A 23,681-nucleotide genomic window follows, 5' to 3' on the forward strand; every position below is an offset into this window, starting at 1 on the left:
GAGGTGGGTTGGTAACCAAGCTAGAGGTCAGCATGTGTTCACGCCTCTCAAACTAGAGCCACTGGAATTTTTCCGATGACTGTACTTACAAACCTGTTGACAACACATCGGAAGCATCGGCGCAAACAGCTGCCTTGCAACAACCATCCTGCGCTTATATCAACTTGCCGCGGAGGCAGTGAAAACGGTGATAGCTTTTGCTCTGACGTACTACTTTCCACTTGACACAACTGTAATGCAGGAAAGCCGCCCTCGCTGGCGCGTGGCCTGCCGCCGCCGTTGCATGGTGGCAGTGCTGTGCAAGGAAGCCAACCTAACTGGCGCTCGGGTTTCCGCGGCCACCGAGCGCTATCGACACAACACTAAAAACTACAAAAAAGGTCTTTCCGTGTCTCCAAGAGAGCAAGAATTGCTCGAGTTGTCGTCCTGTCGTTGACTAAACTTTGCTGCTCTTGCATGCGTTTCTGACGAAATTTTATGAGTCTCGGCTACGTCGGACTTTCTTACGATTTTGACCTGCGACTGCATAGTAGTGAACACTACAACCAATGAACGCTACAACCAGCTCATAACAGAGAAGCTGGCACAAAACATACCTCCTCTTTGATCTTTTCCCATATGATCCGTGTCATCTCATCGCCATCAAGCTCCACCACAGGGTTCTGCACCTCAATCCTTTTGTCCGTTCCATCTGCAAAAAGGAAAAAAAAAAGGAAGAAAACGAGGCGTCATTTTAGAAGCCATTAACAATGATAGTATGGAAGGACCAGTGAAAAAATACGTAAGGTGATCTAGCATATTAATTTCAAGATATTTCAAGATTTAATAAAAACCAAGCAATACAGCCCATACATGCACACTAATTGCTGGTTTATTGGTTTATTGGGGTTTGACGTCCCAAGCAACTCAGGCTATGAGGGACGCCGTAGTGAAGGGCTCCGGAAATTTCTACCATCTGGGGTTCTTCAACGTGCACTGACATCGCGCAGCACAATGGCCTCTAGAATTTCGCCTTCATAGAAGTTCGGCCGCCGCGGCCGGGATCGAACCCGCGTCTTTCGAGTCAGCAGCCATGCTCCGTAATCACTGAGCCACCGCGGCGGGGGACACTAATTGCGAATGGATATGAAAGTTAAGGAGTTGAAAGGTGCGGTATTATCAAAAGTATCTTTCTTAGTTCAATGGCGACAAATAAAACAAAGCAATATGTATCAGACGCAAGCAAGTCAACTTCCCTTTCTTTTCAGAACGGTTCATTAAAAAAGAAATAAACTTTGCCAAATCGATTGAGGGTTTTGTGGTGGAGTGAACAAACAACATGCACACTAGCCAACCTAAAAGGAATTATGCGTGAGAGAGAACATCATTTTAGGATATGCACCTTCACACATCTTGTGTGAATTGGGGTCCACATTTCCTTTTCAAGCAGGATGGTTGCATTGTGCTCCATAACTAAAGCGCAAACGACAGGACAGAGATGAAGAAGGGACACCACACAGCGCTGCATTTGTTGGGCGAGTTGGTGTTTTCGATGATCCATAACATCTCTGTCCTGTCGTTTGCGCTGTAGTTATGGATCATCGAAAACACCAACTCGCCCAACAAATGCTTTTGTCGAACTTTGCATTGTGCTCAGTGATGCATTTCCACATGCTGCACTATGGTGGCTGTAAGCCACCATAGCTGCACTTAGGTGACAGCTATCTTGTTGCCATTGCGCAGGCGTAGCTGGTTCCTAGCAGATGGCGTGTCACGCTCTTACATCGTTCACGTTTACGCTTTCCGTCAAAGCAGCAGACGCGAAAAAAAAAAAAAAGCAGGTATTTAACGTAGTTGAAGCGAGCAGGACGTACGAAAGCCCTCGTGGCAACACTGCCTCAAAGGCAACTCATGCAAGATGTTATCGTTAGCCGCTATCGGCAGCCGGCCGCGGGGAGGAGGAAGAGGGGGGTTCCGCGCGTTGACGGAGCAGTTTTGCAAGGCCAACAAGACCTCCACCGCTCGCTCTCCGTCAAAGGTTGAGGCTTCACACATACCCCGGGTTCTTCAGCTGCGCCAAGTAGTACTTTTCGAACTAAAAAACTGCATAACTGCTCGTGCCTCCAACCATCCGACGTCGGGAGCAATGCGTTCACTTGCGGGCACACGATCCATGAGGCAGAACCACGGTGTGGGCAGAACCGAACCATACCGATCGTGGATCACCCCGGGGATGAGTGTTTTCGACAACCGGAGCCCAAGCCCATGACAACAAAAGGTTTGGTTTGGTTTATGAGGTTTAACGCCCCAAAGCGACTAGGCTATGAGAGACGCCGTAGTGGGGGGCTCCGGAAATTTCGACCACCTGGGGTTCTTTAACGTGCACTGAAATCGCACAGTACACGCACCTCTAGAATTTCTCCTCCAAAGAAATTCAACCGCAACAAAAGGAAAAGAGTGACATCGATTCAGGGGCTGGCTACTCAATACGGTGCGTGTGTGTTTCGAGAGGACGCTGTGAGGAATGCTCAAGGTGCGAAGCCTCTCGGTTCACGCCGAGAGAGGGAAGTCGTGTAATGAAGTCTTTGAAGGGTGTCGTTCGTTACGTACGCTATAAGCAATCGTGTTTTCGGTGAGAGCTAGGTGAAGCCAAAAGCAAGGGGTAGGAAACGAAGGACAACGCGGGAATTGGAGGTTCGTTCGGACGCCAGTTGCATGGACGAACGCGGCAAGCGCAACAATCTGGGTGGTGGTGGTGGCGGTGGCGATAACTTTTCATTCAGTGAGAGTTTGCAGGCAGAAGTGGCCCTTTACATAGGTAGAGTCCTTAGTCCGGGACCCCGCTGGACGAGGCCGCTACTCGCGCCCGTCGCGAGCAGTTGAGCAGGGCTGCCTCCCATATGGGAAGGGTTTGGGGGAACGGAAGGATTCTCCCCTAAATCATGTGGAAGTTATCAGACACTTCCTCAACGTGAGAGCAGCGCCCATCAATTTTGGGGTCAAAATGTTTCGCTACTGCAGGACACAACAATATGTTGGTCTGCAGGCGCCTCAGTGTTAGCTCATCGGCTTCACTCAGACCCTCTGCAGGGACCGGGAAAAGCCGATTCCGTTCGCGATAGTGTTCCAGAATTTCGCTGAACCGCAGCAGCGATTGCCTAATCTCTGAGCCGGAGGAGCCTGGATGAGGTGGGTACGCGGTCGGGCGGCCGCAGCCTCGTTACCTCTAAGGCCCTGAAGACCCGGAGTCCAAACTATGCGTATGGGTGAAGGGTCCGATTCCCTTACTGTCAGCTTTAGAATATGGTAGGCTAAAGGTAAAACTTCGCCAGCCAGGCAGTGTTCACAGGCTCGACGCGAACCTGGGATGATTACCTTCGAATTCGGGTCCGAGGCGATAAGCTATGGCTACCTCCTCGGCTTGCGTTAAATTTGGAGCTCGGTATGAGAGGCCGTTAACGTGTTGGTCCTGCCACGTCAACGTAGTATATACCCTGTCTGGATCCGTGTTGGTGTTCGAGGGCCCGAGCGCGCGCCTCTCGTCTGCCTTCGTGTGTACGCGTGTCCATGTTGCGCGGGAGTGGAAGGACCCAGAGCTTGTGACGCAGCTCCGGAATCCGACACGTATCCTCTGGAGTGCATTCGTGTTGGATGTGCAGGCGGTCTAGCAGGCGGCGCCCGTAACTCCTACCAGGAGTTACGGGAGGCCCACCTGGTTAACCAGTACACGCGACCCTCGAACAGTGGGAGGTCTAGTGCTCGCTTTGTACTGGACCGGTCGAGATTGTACCATGCATCGGCATCCACACAGCGATCATAACACGACATGCATTCATACCAGCCTTTTCTGCAGCATTATTGCCTACATACGTGACTATCCCACTCATTAAAATTTCATCCGTCACTTGACGAGAATTGGTTGGTTTGGTTTATCGGGGTTTAACATCCCAAAGCGACTGAGGCTATGAGAGACGCCGTAGTGAAGGGCTCCGGAAATTTCGACCACCTGGGGTTCTTTAACGTGCACTGACATCGCACAGCACACGGGCCTCTAGAATTTCGCGTTCAAGAAATTCAGCCGCCGCGGCCGGGATCGAACCCGCGTCTTTCGGGTCAGCAGCCGAGCGCCGTAACCACTGAGCCACCGTGGCGGGGCACAACTCGTGATTAGTCGGCGCCTTGGACACCGTATCCACTGGCTGCTGTGACTAGGGCGCAGCAAAATCATACTCACGGTTTTACTCCATCACCCCTATAACGGAAGAGTTGGGCCCCTTCGCCCTGTGATGTTCTAAGCCGTAAATAAAAACTGTCTCAATCAGACCCCAAAATCCCAATTTCTGGCCCTTTTTTCCTGCAGCGGCATGAAAAACCCAGCACTTTGAAAAAAATGAGCAAATTTCGGTCCGGAAACTGGAAATTCCCTGAAACTCCGCATAGATTCCCTTTCCGCCAAATTTGGCTCCTATCATTCCCTGAAAAGGGAAAAATTCCCCAAATGGAACGTTACTGGCTTCGCCTCGAAACCTGAAACAACCACGTGGCCTCTTCTGGCCGCCTATACCAAGCATGTAATGCACCTAAAATCCCTTCATGAGCTTTTCTAAAGAAAGCTCATGCACCAACACGGATGGCCAAATCTGCAAGAAGTCTACATGGAGGGATGCAACCTCCACCTCCCCTTCCTCTGAAGAGTACAGAAGCTCTCCAAATCCGCGAAAGAGCATGATATCCTTCGCGGTCCAATCAGAGCTCAGAATCTGAATCTAAATCGCCGATTGACACACACCGTTAGAAAACGACTCAGATTTGAGTTGACAATAAAGTTTACACACACTCTCTCTCTCTACTCCCACGGTTTTAAGCAAGGCCAGTCGCGGTTCCAGAGCCGCCTAGCGTGAGCGCTCTCAGCCGGAGCAAAATGCCTGTGCACAGCTGTCAGCGTTTCAGAACCGCGCTCTGCTGCAGCCGCAGCCCCTCCACCACGCAAGTGTGCTGGCGAAAACACAAAGCCCGTCTTCAGCTCAGCGTGCGGTTCTCAGCTTGTGTTTGTTGTCGCACGGACTCTCTCGGCGGGGGTTCCGTAACTCAATTACCCGCGTGCTCAGCCTCCTCCGGCCTCGCGTGCTTGCGCGCATGCCACCGTTGCTTCGCGCGCGTTCTTGCTACAGTCTCTTCCCCTCGCCCAAGGCGTACGTACGTGAGACGCGGCACGGAAGGAAGGTCGATCGGAACAATGTGCTCCCTGCGTGTCTGTGTTTCCGCAGTTCACTCTGTTTCATACTCTGCCAATGACGAAAAGAGATGGCGAACGCGGGAACGTATTATCCGACGCGCAGACCGCAATAAAGGTGGCACCACGTGGGATTTATGCCTGAGCGCGGCTGCGGTTGGGCTCAGTGATGTGTACCGGCGCCATCGCATGTCGTGCGCATCCGGAGCGTGTGCATGGTTCGGCCGTTCTCGGCGGCCATCATTTCTACTGCATAGCCGCTTTCGGCATCAATGTGTATGCTTTCTGTTGCGTAGTAAGAGCTGGAGTATTCCCTGGCCGCCATCTATGGAACACCTGCGGCTGATGTTACGAAATTGTACGAATGCGGCAAGTAGCACAAAAGCTAAGCAGTCGTAAGGTCTTGATGGCGATAACACGCGCACCACGGGAATCATGGCGCAACAGGTCAGCTGTTCCTAAAATGCGGTGTAATAAAAAAAAGTGGGACGAATTATCGTAAGACTGGCAAGCTGTGTTCAAGCTAGCGCTACGAAAAGTGATTATTTTTCGATGATGAGTACAGTCGTTTATTCTAATTTCACTGCACTTTTTCATAGGCGTGCTAAAAAATTTTCTTTTTTGTAGATATGTAAATAGATATATTGACAGTGTACCCCTTCCCCTGTCCTTTCTACTATCCCCTCACCCCTTTCTTTTCACTTCTACACACTGCCTGCTATCCTTTATTTCCGCTGCCCCAGCTCAGGTGCTTCCAGCCGCGATAGCAGATGCCGGGGTGGCAAAAATTATTTTACCTTCCATATCAAATATATAAATAAAGCCACTACTACTACTACTACTACTACTACTACTACTACTACTACTACTACTACTACTACTACTACTACTACTCCGCTTAGTTGCGCCACTGCTTTTGGCCGTCAGTATAATGATTAAGCCGGCCCTAGTCATCAGTGTCGCATTATGTCGATAACCGGCGGCGGACTACGCCATGTACAGATCGTCCCTCGTTCGTACGTCCCGCAATGACACGGAGGGCCGACCAAGTGCTTCTGCTTGAAAGCCTGCACTCGGTGCGGCGGAGTGGTGTCACGTGATCCTGAGTAACACGTCACTGCGACGGTAGGGACTAAAAAACCGACGCCAGCGCCCAGCTCCTCCAAGGGTGAAACCGGAGTGACTCAACTGCGGCAGCGACTCCAGGGATATAACTGAAAGGGAAATGAAATGAATCGGAATGAAAATAAATCAATTCGAGGTCAACGCAGCGGGCTAAAACGACGGAGAGGGGAGTAATACATGCTGTGCTGAGATATAGGATGAGAGCAACTTGGACTAGAGGGCAAACTAGAGGACAGTGATATCACAGCGGAAATCAAAACAAGGAAAGGTACTTGGGCGGGACGCCCAATGCGGAGGAAGAAGATAACGCAGTCTTTGAGGGTAAGAGGAGATCACAAGCTTAAAAATAAAAAAAAAGAAACAATGACAAGGGGTGGCAGAGAGCTTTGTGATGAGATGGAATGAGATCAGAGAATTTGTCAGGATAGAGGGCCGCGGCTTGCGCTGGACAGGGTTAATTGAAGGGCAAGCTCGGGAGAGACCTTTCTCTTGATAGTCTTGAAGTGAGCCGTGACCGCAACCTGGCTGATGATGATGAGCGACGAGGTTCCGGTCAGTTCTGAGAGTTTTGAGAGAGGTGCAAAATCTCATCGCATTCACTTTTTTTTTCTTTTTGCCAGCTTCTTTGGCTCACACGTTATCTAGTAGAACCAAGGGGCCCACAAGCAATCTTGTATCTACGAGTGCACTGAGCTGCCACGGCCACAGACTTTTCTCGGGCTGCGTTTGTGATACGGCTATCATCTGCGCAACGAACGAAGCGCTGATTGCAGAAGCCAGCTTCCAAGAACCACATCTTGGTGAAGTGTTCGGTCATCGCGTGCGATGTGGTACGTACGTACAGGGTTGGTCACAAAATCCCAGGCCACAGGGTCTGCTTTTCGCCGGTATATCCTGGCAGCCAAGATGCCAATAAAGCTATCAAGGTTATGAGAAGTTGGAACGATACTTCTTCTCTGCTCTAGAGATATTCTGAGCAGCAGAGGTGTCGCAAACTGCGTTACTGTAGTGCTCAAAAGAGGACCCTTTGGCTTGGGAACTTTTGAGCAACCCTGTACGCATTTACTATTGGGGACAAAAGTAACTAACCCTTCCTATAATTTCCGAAAAGTGCGGCATCCAGTGACTCTAATGCGAAATAATAATAGCGCGCGATTTGAGTACGTTTTTGCAACGTACACAATACTCCGATTGCAAGAACGGAACCAAGAAACAGAAACGCAGACGGAAGACTTGAGCTTCGGAACGGGGACTCCCGTGGACAGAGGTTCACGCTCAGTGCGAGCGACACGGCACTAGTCGGGTCGATGTTGCTATTTCCGCGCCGCGGTCGACTTACGCGGGCACTAAGTCAGGGCCAAACGATCAAAGCGCACGCCCTTTGTGCACTTTCCAGTTCAAATGCCGTCCTCCTCGGATCAACCCGTGCGCTGCATTATAGCATATATATCTGAGGATGACCGCGTCTACTGAAATCCCAAATGTACTTTCTTTCACGCCGCTGCTTTTAGAGATTCTGCTGGACACAAGGCCCAGTTAAGATGCGGCCGTAAGGAAGATGCAAGCGGTGCAGTAATGTGCGATGCTTTATGTCGGGTTTAACGCCTCAAAGCGACGCTCAGAGGGATGCCGTAGTGGAGGGCTGCAGAATAATTTCGACGACCTGGGGATCTTTAAAGTGCGCTGACATCGCACAGCATTTCGCCTCCATCGAAATGCGGCCGCCGCGGCTGGGATTCGATCCCGCGACCTTGGGATCAACAGCTGAACGCCCTGAGACTGAGCCTAAGTGTGATGGGTCGCGTTAACTGACACAGTACGGCACATTTCTCGTGCTTCGCGAAAAATTCCAGTTTGCTTTTTCCTTTCTGTGCAATGCTGTGGGTCCCCTGGAAAAGTATACCCAGCCGTGGACGAGTTAAACGAAAAAAGAAGAAAGAAGGAGGGGGAGGAAGAATGGTTCAAGGCAGGAAGATTTTTTTTTTCAGAAATACAGAAAAAGCGGAAAGAACACCGTGTTTACTTGCTGACTGCCTGGCCCGGTCTGTATGCGGATATATTTTGGGATGGAGTATTTACGTGCGCGAAGATGAACCGGCAACGCCATGCGTCAGAGAGCCTATGTATACACTTCCAACGGTATACACTTGGCAGCCACACGGAACAAGCAGCGTCAACTATCCGACGACTTCTCGCTAGTAGACTCGTGACTGCATGTCTGGCGCGCGCGCGCGAGGGATCAACGACTGTTGTAAAAAAGAAATGCTTCCTGATGAAAAGCAGCTATTTTTTTTTTTGCTGTTTATTTTTAACAACGCGCAAAACTAAAAAATTGGTTCTGAGGAAGGAGAAGGCGCAGTAACTGTCTCACCTCTAGATGGACACCTCAACCACGCCGTGAAGGAAGGTAGGGAGGAAGGAGTGAAAGAGGTATCGCAGTGGAGGGCTCCGGAATAATTTCGACCACCTTGGGGTCTTTTGTGGACGCTCTACTACTTGCGCAGGGGGGCGGGCGTATACAAAGAGGGAAAGGCGGCCTAAAAACCAGAGGAGTAAGTTATTTTCGACACTTGATAAAAGTACAAACGGCTGCCCGTGAAATTTCGAAGAGCAACATTTTGAGTTGTGGTGCAGACAGGGTCACAGCTTCCCAAGACGCAAGTGTCCTGAAGATTAGAAACAAAAAGCTGAAATCTTGGCGCTGCTGCAAAGCATGAGTAGCCCCCAGGAATGTTCATTTGAGTGGGTCAATGGCGCTTGGATGAGCTACTTCAGTTTTTAAATCTTGTAATAGGTTCGTTTATCTGAGAATTCAGTACAGTTACAAGAAACTATATATGTATAAAACGCCAACGTGAATTAATAGAAAGGGAACTGATATGCGCTGTTGAGTAGCGACGCGCGCCAGACCAGCAGGACACTCGGAACAGTCTGTATCCAAGTATACATCCATCCACAACCGACCAGTGGAAAGGTACATAAGGGATCTTGAATGGAAGCGAAGGTGCGCTCGCACACGCTACGTGATCCGCGATCATGAAATGCGCCAAACGCACGACCTTGCCGTGCCCTCGCACCAGTAGCACTGCGCCATATCTTCCGGTTCCCTTGTTTTTCGAAACACGTACGACAGCGCCAGCGCCCGTTTTCGTTTCATGTTGCGAGAGACTCTTTCGCTCGCGTGCTGTCAGGCCTTCCATTTAACACGGACTGTGCTGCGGCAGCATATCACGCAGCTGCTGGCTCCAAACCTGTGCTTGTGTAAATAAATCACTGCATGAACTTCAGCTCTTATCACAACGCTCATACGTAATGCGGGCGCCCATACACATGCCGCGTCGAGACATTTATTTCACGACGACAGACTCCCTTGGGCATTCCACGTTTCATACTATCTTTCCACCACAAAGGAAGCAATCAACTGCGTTGTCCATCAGCCTGTACTTTCGCACGAGAGTTTTGTTTTTAGTTTGTTTTGACAGTAATAACGAAGCGATAGGGAATTGCCCGATCCGCAACTCTTTTTTTTTCGTATAGTGCAGAGTTTATAGAATTACACGCGAAATAGCGTTGCAGGTGAGTTTCGGCCTTCCTGACACGCGATTCCAAATCGCGCTCTCTACAACGTGTCATTCGTTCGTCCTCAAGTATCGCCTCGCGCCGTAGGGCGAGAAAAAAAAAAAAAAAAAACCTGCGCGTACAGCACACCCCAGTGTGCCTTCCACAGCTCAAGCGCCTTCACCTTACGCAGAGCGAGTTTTCCCGTGTGCAGCTTACGAGCACCGCCCACTGCACTCGAGCACTCCTCCAGACGATAGCCCATAAAACGGCCGTTATAAAGGCAGACGCGAGAGGCGCTGACGTGACGCGAAGCTGCCAGCCAGACAGATGTTGTTGCATGGCACCGTAGGTGAGACCTATATCCCTTAGATCTAGGAACTTCAGTGCTTCTATACGGTTTACACACAGGAATCAAAACCAAAGAAAGCCGGAGATCGAACCCACTCAATTATTTCAGGCAGCTCTTCCAGCTACACGACAGCGGCCTGCTTCCTGTCAGACTGCTTTTAACGGCGCCGATTGCGAAAGGTCGCATCAATATCCGGCCGCCCTTCACGACAAGCTTGCTGGAGCTAGAGAACGCATACGCCCGCCATGAGTAACAGAAATCCACGCACGTATGCCGCTCCCGCGGACTGGCAACCAGCTAACACTTTGTGCCCAGGTTAGAACAGAGGCTTCCGCAAGTTGGTACGCCATTATGACGGACGACGCGGACAAGACGGGACACTATAGGAAGAGGCACATGCACGAGCGCTGACTTACAACTGAAACTTTGTTTCTCGGACGGCGGGAACAGATACAACTGCCTGCAAACATTCAAAAGGGTTAAGTATCCTAAAAATAATGCGAAAGAAAAAAATGGCTCGGTCTGCACCGCTAACGTACGACGGGTTAAGGAAATATTAATAACAGCATGAATTGTATACCCGAATTTCCCACCTTTCTTCTAAACAATAAAAATTCGATTGTAAGTCATCGCTCGTCTGCGTGCTTTATTGCTGCCTAGCATTACGTCCACAGGTGACGCGACAATATGCAGACCTCCGAATTCGGGCCCAATTTTTCCGCTGCTCCTCGAAACATGGGACCGACATAGAGCTTCGCAAATGGATATGTTCCGTCTTGCGACTACAGCAGGCACCAGAGCCGCTCAACAGGTAGCGCCACGGGAACAATCTGCGGTAATCGGTGCTGGTCTACGCTCTCACTTCATCCGCTTTGCACTTCCTCTCCGGTCGTCTGCAACGCCCGCCGCGGAACTTTCCGAGTTCACGCTCCAGCTAAACCCGGATCGAACCGGTACACACGAACCGAAAAGCAAGAGGAGCATAGCGAAGATGAAAGGAAAAGAGCAAGTAAAGCAACGGACGGGAAGGAAGTGGACACGGCAAGCCCTAAAAATGGACGCAGCAAGGGTGAAAGTCGCCCGCCAGGGCAGGCAGGACCGTTGTGCACGAGCCGAACTGGCCACTTGATCTCGGCACACGTGCACCGCGGAACTGATACAACGTGGCCGGCCTGGCAGGCAGTCCACGCACGCAGGCAGCGAAGAGCGTAGGCAGCAAAACCACGCTCCTTCTCCGTCGTTCACGACAGTGGCAGGCGATGAGAAGAGCGAACATGTCAGAGAAAGAAGAAAAAGAAAGGGGGGGTGGGGGGGGTGGGGGGAGCATGCCAGCGAAAAAGTACAAAAAGGAAGAACAGAGCAAGACGCTTGTGCAAGGCGGCGGAGGGGCGTCGTCGCCGACGCTGACGGAGCAGGGAGCAGGCGTAAAAAAGCGCAGAGGAGCTCATTTTTTTCCGCGGTCGCGATAAAAGGAGAGACGCTCCGCTACGGCGTTCGCCGTTACTTGGTGCTCCACTTAGCCGCATGCGCGCTCTGGCGTTTATTTTTGCCGCGCCGAACGAGACTGGCAGCGAGCGCTACACGTCAGTAGTTGGGCGCGAAAACCCAGCCTTGTTTTTTAGTTTTCACGCAGAAAACAAATGTGGAAGACAGCGAAAACGAGCTTTTCCGGCAGCGGCGGAGCGGCTCTAGCGCCACGCGAAAGCACTCTCCCATAATCCGTTTACTGGCGTGAGCTGCCAAATCCGTTACTCATGAAACAAACGACCATCGACGCCGAGCTATTGCTAGGAAGCGACACAAGCGGCTCAATCCAATGGCGCAGGAGTGCTAATCCCTTAACAACCAACGCGAGCAATTACATCTTCCTAACGATACAACTACGAACTTTTCTGACATCAAGGGCGCCAGTTTGTGAGTGGCGACCTCGAAACGAGCAAATATTGTTAATAATCACAGAGGTAGGTTCGTCTGCTTCCCTTCAGAGACGGACATGCTTCACGTATTCTATTATTCCCCAGTCCTGTAATGCCTTCCTGGGCTAAAGGTCAAACAAATAGAGGACAGTATGCAATAAACATTCTTCTAAAAAGTAAGTACCAGTAACTAAATGTTTTTAATCCGTTTAGACCGCAGGGGAGTAGCCCCTCTGGCCCGGCGCACGGGTGAGTGAAAGACGGATGTTGCCAGGCGCCTCGATCAGGCGAGGGTAGATCCCCACAATACAAACAATAAAAAACACTGGTCGCTTTTAGGAGAGTCGCGACAGGTGACAAAGTTTGGGTTACAGGGTGGTTTAGGCTCTTCATTTCCCTAGACACGTGCCAAACGCTGCTGCACAGTATTCTATGCCCGGCTGCGACGCATTCGTCTGCTAGGCGCGACACAACTTGTTTGCCCCGATGCTGCAGAGACGAACAATCGTCACTCGAGCCGCCACAGCACGTGGCTGCTAACCGATCGCGCTGTCGGAACGTTCCGTCCCAGTTCCCAGAAGTGGCGCTCCCTCGGCGCAAACAACAGAACGAGCATGATCAGAGCTGCGTATAGTATATGCATAGCAACGGGCCGGGATAGCTGTCATGCTAGCGTCGAAAGTGGAGCAAACTACGATAAGAACCGGTATTATAGAGAAAGGGTGTCGCGCCTCGAGACTGCTAAAAGCAGCCACGGCACGCCCGATCCGCCTGGTTGACAGGCGCTTTCGTATTCACGCGTGCAGAAAACAGGTAACGTTCTTTGTTTTCGTTCTGCGTGTGGTCCTCTCATTTTCCGCGTACCTAACCTCCTTTCCACCGAAGCGAATGAGCACTGAGACCGCGCAAACTGCCACTCTGCTGTTCACGTCACAAATTTCTCAATGGCAGTGGTTAAGAGAGAAAATTAACGACAAGTATGTTTTTTTTTTTTCGAGCGTGCTTTGTGTGCTGGAATCATGCCACCGCAGAGTACGACAAGGGGAGAGAGGAACGACGGGGAAGTCAGCTTCAAACCTGTGGAGATGAAAGAACGCAATTTTGACTCCCATCTCCACAAGCGTGGTCTCCAGCCACAGGCTAACAGTAGAGCTATCTGCTTCGTTTGAGGAACACGTGCTCCACAGACTTTTGACCCCGACTGTACGTGTGTTCTCAGGAACGAAACGTACGAAACATGACGCGAGTCATAACTTTCTTCTCTTTTTTTTTTTATGACAAGAAACCGTAGGTACCTTTGGAAGGCAACAAATTACTCTCACGCCTTTCTAGAAAAATAGATTTGTTTTGCTTTGCTTTCTCTTCAAAGAAAAGCGGCAATCTCTATAAACTTCTTTGGACATTTGTTCCACAGGTCACCTCGCCATTACGACGCAAAAGGCGCCACCCGGAATATCCGAAAATCTATCAAGCCTGTTCTGGCCAGAGTGGACAGGCAGCGCACGCGCGCAGTTCGGCACACTACTTGTAATTCTGTGCAGCGGCACACACCATCCAGACCGTGGATGAAGGTGCCAACTAGCGCGCGGGCTTCTTTAATAAGCTGGCACAGGTTCAATTCACACCGTCGCGTTGAGAGGCTATCAGTCACATAAGACACCAAACTGGACTTGCGGTCGGTAATAACTGCAGCTCCCCGAGAGGAGAAACGGATGAAGTACGATCGCACGTGTGAAATTCGAAGTGTCTCAAAATGCCAAAAGCTGCGATGTTCACTGCACTGAACTAACACTACGTGCAGCATCATGCCCGGCTGGTACACAAACATACATACAAGCCGCGGGCAGACAATGAGGGTAAAAATGAACGATAACTCACGCCCACGACTGGAAGGCATAAACAAAAAAAAAACGACAAATAGCCAAAATGGGACACCAGCGCAAATGAACGCGGAATGACAATGAGAAATGGATAGGAGAAGAATCCGAGCAAAACAAAAATAGCCGGCTGGAGAGTGGCTTCGCCTCCAAGCGACAACGTCACGTGCTCTCCGCACACGAGTCCCGGCGCCTGCTTCTTGCCCAACCCTTCTACTTTTGATTACAAGAATAGTCCTGGACGCATGACGCGTAGCGAATTCAAAATCCCCCCGCTCTCCTCCCTCTTGAAAGTATGCAGAGGGAAGAAGGAAGAAGTCAATACCCCCCCGTTCACGTGGGCTACGAGTTGCCCCCCTGATCCGGTTCCAAACGTGCAGGCGTCGCCTTCCCCCGCTTCGGCGAGAGCGGAGCAGAGCGCGCGAAATTCAGGAACCCTGACAGCGGCCCGGGGAGAAAATCACGTTTCGAAGCGCAGTATGTGTCTCTATGGCGCAATTCTCGGGTGCGAAAATAAAGCTCCTACGGGCGTGCGCGAGCTTGCGAAGGAATCTCGTCTTCGGGAAATGGTTGACAAGTGCGTGGAATGCATACGAAGTTATGCATACATGAACTCAATGCCGCGCAGACTGGCCCTGCCGTCGGGCAAGCGCCTCCAATTGCAGACGTCACCGCCAAGGAAGAATCCGCAGCCGTATTTTCCCCACTGGCTTTTAATTTTCAAGGCACGGACACCCGCGCAGAGGGTTCTGCTGGCCACAGATGATGCTAATTATGTTGTCTAAGAGGTAATTCTTCTAGAGGCAGTTCGAATGAAGAAAAATATTGAGGGTTTATGAAACGCAGGCCACATAGAATATGCAAATTCGCTTTATTTTGTAACTCTACAGAAGGTCAGCGACAAAACAGCTTTCAGTGCGCGCATGTCCAAGGTCTTCAAGGAAGGAAAAAAAAAATGGCATAAGCTTAAATGCCAATGCAGAGTGCCTGCTATGCTCCACTGCAACGTGCATTTCGAAAAGGCTCGATCATCAGCCAGTCATGCAACCCGAGCAAGGCTCTGGGGCCACGGAATGCGATCTTCGCTCTGCAAGGTCTTTTTCCACCGGCGATAGGCCAAAGAAGCCAGAAAAGCAAAAAAGCGCCGCCTATTTCACAATACACGTGGGAGCAAGGCATACTCCAGATCGCGGCAGAAAAAAAAAAAAAAACGTAAAGATGCTTTCAAAGCACTATTATATTGAAACAATTGCCTAAGGCGACGGTCGACCGACAAGGACAGTCACGTAGCACACAACCACTCCTGATACAGCAAAAGGACCAAACTTTCTTCTCCCTTTTCTCTCCTCTTTTTATCGCCTTGGTTGCTGTTAAACACTTCAAAGCGTGAAACATCACCGACTCCACAGCAATTTCATCTTATCGCGCTCTCTTTATTGCCGGGCATCAGCCACGGCACTTGCCCGATAAACAGTTTGGCTGCCACACGATATCGCTTGACCCCCCCGCTCATTTTCCTAGAACGAGTGTATCCAGTGTACTTGCACTGCAAACGAAACTGGGACATTGAGCAGTGACTCTGATGAATGCACAAGTTGGCCTTGCATAGACCTTGACCTTGTTCTGCCCCTACGGCAGCTCCTTGGAGTGGTCGACCTCGTCATGATAAAAGATGCAGTCTCTTTTGGTGTTCGGAAAAGGAGAGAAAGAGAGAGAGGCACTTATCCCAGACGCCTGCCTTTATGTAATTATGAAATAAACAGTAAAAAGCACCCTCTTTTTTATTTTCTTTCTCTGGCCAGAGGTCATGCAAAGAGCTATAGAGAGATATGGAAGCCGAGGATACAACGCCCATGACCTCCTGAACAACACCCACGGCAACTGCAGCCTGTGGAGCGTTTGATTGACATTAGCCTTGTCGACTCGAACACTTACGCACAGCCGTCAGCGATCCCGCAGTCCAGGGCTCGCGCTCACACAACGCTACCGGTAAGAGAGTACGAGCTGACGTCTGCTGACACGACGCAAACAAGTTGGTGACGCTGCTTGAAATGTCACTTTCAATGAACAGAGGGTACGCGTATATGCAAGTGATGCCCTTTTTCTTGACCTACTGCAAGGACGACGCCCATTTGTGAATTTAAAAAAAAAAAAAAAAGAAACGTCCTAAGACATTCATCTTATGACTTTGTTGGTATCGCCACTACTGTTTCGCTCCAAACTGAAACGGTTGCCCTCTGTCTCTAACCAGACTTTCGTTCCACCACCAGCTCCGATTCCATAGCATTTATTGCACACTGATTTAGCTGACGAAAAATGGAATTTAGGTGATGCCTCACACACAATTCTCCCAAGTTTGGGCGCTCGTGAATGTCAGCCGCGCACTAGCGGAGGTACTCGAGTAATTCATTTTCTTTGCGCTTTACTTCAGCGCCAGGTGCCTGTCAGCCGATTGTCGCGACTGCACATTAGGTTTCGGACCATGTGGAATGGTCGAATGATAATCGTGTAAAAATAGGGTTAATACTCTCCCCTCGCCCCTTACCCTAACCCACTATCATCCCTCCTTCCCCACTCCTGCTTGCGCCCTATGCCCAGAACCCATCGCTTCTTCCCTCCACATCCTTTCCCTCTGCCCGGCGGACCCTCCCCCGCGGGACCTAGAGAACCTCAAGACCTGGGAGGACTGGGAGACCCTGCTGCATTCGGAGGACCCGGCCGTGCAGACCATCGCCACCGGCCGTGCTGCCAGTGTTATGGACCTCAGGAACATAAACACTTGAGTGCAGTGGGGTCGTGCGGGGACCCTGGGGCGTGCCCCGAATTCCTTTGTAAATAAAGTTTTCTCTCTCTCTCTGTCAAGGTTGAAGTCAACCGTGGTTGCGCTAAAGCGAAACTATACTACACCGTGTATTCCTGTCTCCAGACTAGGCCAATGCCGAGTACGTGGCCCAACCTAGGGCAAAAAAATGGGGGGGGGGGGACTAATAACAACAATAATAAAACCCGCTGCAGTGGCTCAGTGGATAAGCTCCGGTGGGAGCCGGAGTTCCCGGGCTTGAACCCATCTGCGGCGGCCGCGTTTCAATGGAGGCGAAAGGCAAAAACGTTACAAATCACCAGACGGTCGAAATTATTCCGAAGTCCTCCACTATGGCACCTCTTCCTTCTTTCACTCCCACCTTCCTCCCTTCACTTCGGGTGTCCACCGAGATGTGAGACAATTACTGCATGATTTCCTTTTTTCAAAAACCAATATTAAATTTTTCAAACATGACAGGTACAGCGTGCTTATCACAGCGTGAAGGAAAGGAGCCTGACTATCAGCGTTACCTCCTCTGAGTTGAGGTGGGAAGCAGCAATATGTCCTATTTATATCACTGTATTGCAAGAGAAGCCAAGCGCAGCTGAGAGGGGCAAGAAGTAAGATGGACGGATGAGATTATCAAGTTTGCGGGGATAAGGTGGCCGCAGCTGGCACAGGGCAGGGTTAGTTGAAGAGCTATGGGAGAGGACCTTGCCCTGTAGTGGGTGTAGTTAGGCTGCTGATTATACCAAAATCACACGGACAAATTTGATGTCATTAAGTGGTTACTGCCTTAAGTTTTACTGGTATTCACGCGGTGTCACACGCAAAAAAAAAAAAAAAGCGTCCCCTTCCTCCGACGGAAAAGGCATAATACTTTGTTATAAGCAACCACCTGTAAAGTAGTCATTTTATATCAGATACATCTAGCAAAATTGCGTCGCGGATGGAGATATTTTAACCGTCACTTATGACAAACTCCCGGCTTGTGTGCAGACACGCCAGTTTATGGCAATTTTTCGACCTGTCAACGAAGAACAGCGGTATATATTTTCTGCAAGATAATTTTAATACTACATTTGGACAACACTGACCAGATGTGCTCCTGAGCATTGTTTATAATAAGGTAAAATTTGACTGGCTTGCAGGCGCTATCGTGAAAACTCCGAAATAATAAACAAATTTTTGTTTTATCGTCATTTATTGTGTGCGTGTGACAGTTCTGATTTTCCATTAGTGACGTGAATATTGACAGCATTTCACGTCTTAAAACTGCACGAGCATAAAGTCGAACTGAATTTAGCCGTTATCAAAGAACCGTCAAAATTAATCTATCAAACCTTTTACCGACGGAATGGCAAACAACACGCAACCAACGTCATTTCGTATATACGATTCGCATCGCAATAGCCTTATCCTTATCGCTTTTCGGAACTCTGAATGGATGCCGCCCTACAAACAGCTGATTTGAGATAGCAGTGCGATGACACCTAACCCAAAGTATGGCAACACTCAACGCGCACGTGCTCAAGAAAGGCTGTAAAACCAAACAAGTCTGGCTGTGTGCGCAGATAAGCACTCGATAAGAAGAGCTGAGACAGAAGCCAGACCTTATTTCTTATCGGCGAAGCAAATGCAAGTCATTCGCGCTCGGGCCCCCGATAAACTGCCGGGTCAAAATAAATGTGTTCATCATGACAGAGAAATCAGATAAGAAAAACTGCATACTGTTTGTACGAAGAACGTAGGATTGTGACAGCACACAGAAAAGACAAGGATAGGACGGGTGCTAAATTTGCAACTCAATAAAATAGAATACGTCCCAACAATGAGCCCGTCCTGTACTCGCCTTTTCTCTATGCTATCTCGACACTACGTTCTCCATTAAAACAGTATGTCTGAACAACTGGCCCCTCAGAATATTTTGGATATTTATTAGGTGCTTGAGCGTACAGCAGTGCGATGCAGGTCGCCTGTGAACATTCCTTGTCTGTATCCCTCGTCTTTTTTTTTCTTTTTTTCATTGCGCTAAGTTGTTCTAAGCATGCACAATAACTCGGCCAGCAGCATGCTTTACAAAACAAAGTGATATATGGACTTCGCGCAAGTGTGAGGTCAATGACCGAACAGTACAAAGACAGGAAAGGCACCCGAGAACATACCGTAGTGACCACGCGGTGTGCACACGGCATAGTGAGGGGAAGAAAAGAAAGAAAACGAGGAGACAAAAAAAACGCGCGCTTTACAATTCACATGTGATCATGATGATGTGCGCGCATGCATGACAAAACACATTTCGCTAGTTTCGCCATTTTTCATTCCTTTCGTGACTAAGATGAAAAAGGGAGTGCATATTTGCCGAAGCAATGCTGGAGATAAGCTACGCAGTTGAGTGACATCAGAATGCCAAATATCCTGACCGGCATGCAGTATCATCCACGTGGCTCCACTACTCGGAGAAAAAGGATCACGCCGCAGGTCCCCGATTCGGAGCATCCTGCGCGGATGTGGACAACCGCGAGCGATGCACCCGGACTGAGCGGAAATCTGGCAGAGCTTGGCAAGGCGCGACGCACGAGCGTCAAAAGGCAAGTTGCGATGGGCGGTTACTTACAAGATCTGCTCTGAAGGACGTGAACAGCGGCGGGAGATGACAGGCCGCTTTCCCTCGTCAGTAGGCGCGAAAATTTGAACACCGCACGAGCCATTGTCTCTGCGTACCAGCGGCGACAGAACCTCCACTGCGTCCACGTTTTCTCCGGCCGACACAAATGCAGACAAAGTCCGCCCAGAAAAAAAAGGCGCCCCTCCGCCAGCACAACCAATGGGACGCGATTTTCACCGGGCGATAGCCGCGCCGCCGTGGTGTGGTGACTGTATAGTTCGCCAACCTTGTTTCACTTTTTTTTGTTGGCTCTCTTCCTTGTTGGCAGAGGGCGCAAAACACGTTGCAGGCACACTGATACGTTTACAACTGCTAGCGCAGCAACTGCATAGAGCCGGTTATCCGCTGCTGGCGTTCTCTAGCGGGGAGACAGAAAATAATTTATTTAGGTTGACCACCTATACTTTTTGCGACATCGAGGCTTCGCCGGCTGTGGCGAATGAACTGGGCCGTTCCGAGTAGAGTGATTTCTGCTCCAAGGGAAGTCGGTACCGTCAGCGCGTGAAAGACGGTGCGGTGCCGACGAGCGCGCTTTTACCTGCTCACGGGTAGCGCTCCGTAAAAACAGCTCAAGTTGCAGTGCCATGGTAAGCGCAGGGGTATGCAATCTTATGCGCACTTGTCAAATTTCGCTCGACCGCTTGCTGCAGCTACCTCGGGAACCCTGCGTAGGCCAATTCATTGTGCGCGGTGACGCGAGCGGGTTACTCCTTCAAATCTAAGGGCGGATTTTAAAGTTACTGTACACGAGGATCGGTTTTAGTCGATGAAGAACCGGTGTATTTCGAGGTTTCGCTGCAACTGCTTTCCTTGTGTTATGCTTCCATGTGCATGTGACACGCGGCCGCATTTCAAAGCTTGTGCAGTCTATATTTAGCGTAAGCAGCAGCGCGCTGCAGGTTGGCCCAACCACTGCTCTGGGAATGTGCAGGAAGAGCCCAATTAGCTAACTAGGTTTACTTTTCTTTTCGTCGTATGTCTTTTTGTTTTCATCAGCTAGAGTCGGTCATGTAAAGCCGCCACCGTGGCTGGCCAGAAAAACGCGGGTTCGATACCTGCCGCGGCGATCGCACTTCGATTTGAGGCGATATGATAGAGGCCCGGTGTACTTTGCGATGTCAGTGCACGTTAAAGAACCACAGGTGACCGAAATTATCCGGAGCACCCCACTACGGCGGATCCCTCTTAGCCCGAGTCGCTTTGGGACGTTAAACTCCATAAACAAAACAAAGTCGCTCATGTGCTGTTTATCTCTGAAGTACCAGCTGCCCTGTAACTGGTCATATTTTTAATTTTTGTTTGTTACCATTTAACTTTTATAAAATGGGCGCAGTGCTTTCGCTTCGTGCACGCGTGAATTTATTGTTTTTACTTATTTAAAGTTTTGAATTTGCCGCTGGCTTCCGAACGTCTTTGGTTATCAGATCTTGGATGTCGTCTACGGAAGCTTCCGAGTTGCAATCTGCGTTTGTCACGTGGGCAATGTGGACTCCGCTGGACCGAGAGCGCAATGAACTCGCGGCCTTGAAACTTCTTGGCCAGCTTTCTGAAAGGGAGCGCTTGCCAGCGCGTAGCGAAAGCTTGACAACAGGTCGCGCGTCCTCTTGGTTAGCGGGCATCGCTGCTCGTACAAACGATCAATCTTTCTTGGGGAAAGGAAGATCGCCAACTACCTTCCTGTGAATGAGGAATTGCTGTTTCAGGCGTCACCCACGAAATTAAAAGCCCGCGAAAAAAAAAAAGCGAAAAGTTAATGGTACCGCAGGACGGCGTGCCGTTTACGGCTTGTTTTCGTTTCTTTTTCGCTTTGTTTTTGTTTCTTCGGCGCTGGCACTATTCCAGCATCCTGGACATTATCGCAATCGCATCACGTCTCATTGCTCACGCATCGGATCAGTGTGCCAAGATGTTGGCATAATAAGGATGTACTGCAACCTTTGAATGTATTTGCCCCCTTTGGCATGCCGTTTTTTTGTTACATTTATTCACTGTGCGCTTTGTTTTATTTGTAGGTGCATACGCACTGAAGTGGAATTAGCATTCAAGGTTGAATTTGCTTTACAGAATTTTTTTAATATCTTAAAAATGGCATCCGGTGCAAAAAACCATTGCTGTCTTAATTTTAACCACATGCTTGCATTATTGAGTATATACCCTTGCGCAAAGTTTTAAAACTGTAGTGCTTGTCATGGGTGACACAATCAATGATTTATTCTCAGCTAATTGGTGAACAGGAGAGAAAAGCATAATTAACTTCTCAACGGTTGCTGCATGCAATATAACGGGCTGTCACTGTGAAATGGCCTAGATAAGATATCATGCTACGAGTACTTGGCAAATATCCTTTGGTGTCTGAGGGAAAGGCAGTGCATTACAATATATGTGTACTTTCATGTTACTTTCATATTTCATTTTGTATTTTAGCAGGTACCATGGCAGAATTTGTACTAGCAGTGGGAGTATATAAAGTTGAGAAGTACTTTTATATCTTGCAATGCGGTTAATGGACTTGTATTGCCAAAGCAACACAGTGGGCCATGAGGCATGTTGTAATAGAGGGCTCCAAAATAGTTCAAGCACCTTGTGTTCTTCAGAATGCACTGAAGTCTTAGTACACAGGAGGTTTTTGCATTTGGCCTTAATCAAAAATGCAGCCTCTACAATTGGATTCAAACCCATGAACTCGTGCTCGTCCTTTCAGGTCCTTGCATGAGACATTGCAGTATGTCTGTAGCAACAATTGAAAAATATGTTTTGGCAATCTCTTGTGTGCTGGCCTAGATTCTGCATGTTTTTTTTTCCTCTGGTGTTGTGTTTTCTGCTGCATATGAATTTTGGGTGATACTTTGGGCTTGTGAATTTTATCCTATCTTTAGGTGGTAACATTTTTTACTGCTGTCACTTTTATTACAGCCAAGATGCTTCTAGCACTTCAATATTCCAAGCTCTCATTGGAGCATACCTGTCTCGCCAAATCTGCAAAATGGCCTCGGCTCCGGCGAGCATTTAGCAGGAGTAGCGTTCGTCGGACAGACGGCTCAAGCACAGGAGAGGCACCCAAAGGAATTCCATACTCCAAACTTTCTGTTGGGGTCCCTAAAGAAATCTTCCAAAATGAAAATCGAGTTGCTCTTAGTCCTGTCGCTGCTGCTGCACTGGTGAAAAAGGGCTTCACCGTCAACGTTGAAGAGCAGGCTGGTGTCGCGGTGAGTGCTTGTTTGAAAATCCGCTGGACTTAGTCCGCTAAGCAATAAGTGTTAACATGGACTGCTGAGAGGCAGCGTTCTGTCTGATTTAGGAGTAATTTAATGAAACAGAGGTGAACTTTCTTGTAAAACTCAAAGGGTCTCCATTCCTGGAATCCTTTGTAAGGTTTTCAGTGATGTAACTGAACTGTTGTGAGGTTAGCAGCTGAGTGTGTTAGACTGCTCAGCCACAATAGAATTGAAATACAGAAACTGTGTTACAAGGCTAAAGATGATTTCACTGTCACTGAGCTTCTTTTTTTTTTTAGGGCCACATTTCGCCAAGCAACTTACTGCACAGATTTTTTCCAGTGCGTGGTGTCGTGCAGTGGTTGAGCAAACTGAGCTGCATCCGTTGCCAGTTTTTCATTCCGAAGTTTTTCGGTTCTATGCGCCCCGTGCACCGCCTATGGGGTCTCCACTTAAAGCCGCCTAGTGGTTGTGTTCAGAAGTATGGTCCGGAGAGTAGTTACCTCCGTTCATCCGTTACTACGAGGATGGCCATGTTCAGGGTATTCCCACCAATTTCTTCCACTATGGTGTGCAGCAGAAAAATATGTGCTCTTGTGAAAAGTTAGCTTGTTCATCACATCGCAGCTGCATGGGGTACATCTGGTGCTCTTCTCTGACGAGCGCAAGTTGCCAGCTGCAATGTGGAGCGCCAATCCACTGGGCTAATTTGCTTTTGCTAATTTGGTAATTTAATTCAGTCACTTATTAATCACTCTGGCAGTCAAATTCAATGTTTGTGAATTCCTTTTTATTTATTTAACTTCGCTTCTGCATTACAAACACCTTTCATATGCTCATTATATTGCGCCTTGACCTGACGTAATAAACTGTTGCATCACCTTCTGCAATACTGTGCAGGGACCAGTTCTTTATACTTTGCTTTATCAGTTGAATTCATTAACCTTTCACTTCG

The 23,681-nt window shown here is 49.3% G+C and overlaps 2 protein-coding genes across 3 annotated transcripts in view; one reads left to right on the forward strand and one right to left on the reverse strand.

Annotated features, from left to right (window-relative positions):
* The window catches only part of LOC149359140 (isocitrate dehydrogenase [NADP], mitochondrial-like), a 33,069-nt gene extending 13,413 nt beyond the window's left edge, over positions 1–19,656 (reverse strand). Inside the window, exons 1-2 of the mRNA XM_089571381.1 lie at positions 19,461–19,656; positions 597–691 (exon numbers count right to left, since the gene is read on the reverse strand). Coding sequence (XP_089427507.1) covers positions 597–691; positions 19,461–19,554 — 189 coding nt within the window. The 5' untranslated portion in view covers positions 19,555–19,656. The remainder of the gene's footprint in view (positions 1–596; positions 692–19,460) is intronic.
* Positions 19,657–19,934: 278 nt separating this feature from the next.
* The window catches only part of LOC149359141 (NAD(P) transhydrogenase, mitochondrial-like), a 31,400-nt gene continuing 27,653 nt past the window's right edge, over positions 19,935–23,681 (forward strand). Inside the window, exons 1-2 of one of the 2 annotated variants that reach the window (XM_089571384.1) lie at positions 19,935–20,110; positions 22,425–22,717. In XM_089571384.1, the coding sequence (XP_089427510.1) occupies positions 22,430–22,717 (288 nt within the window). In that variant the 5' untranslated portion in view covers positions 19,935–20,110; positions 22,425–22,429. The remainder of the gene's footprint in view (positions 20,111–22,424; positions 22,718–23,681) is intronic. The other variant, XM_089571383.1, reaches the window with a different exon arrangement.

The sequence above is a fragment of the Amblyomma mixtum genome, chromosome 2, assembly GCF_055824585.1.
Source record: "Amblyomma mixtum isolate Tamu chromosome 2, ASM5582458v1, whole genome shotgun sequence".
Taxonomy (NCBI): domain Eukaryota; kingdom Metazoa; phylum Arthropoda; class Arachnida; order Ixodida; family Ixodidae; genus Amblyomma; species Amblyomma mixtum.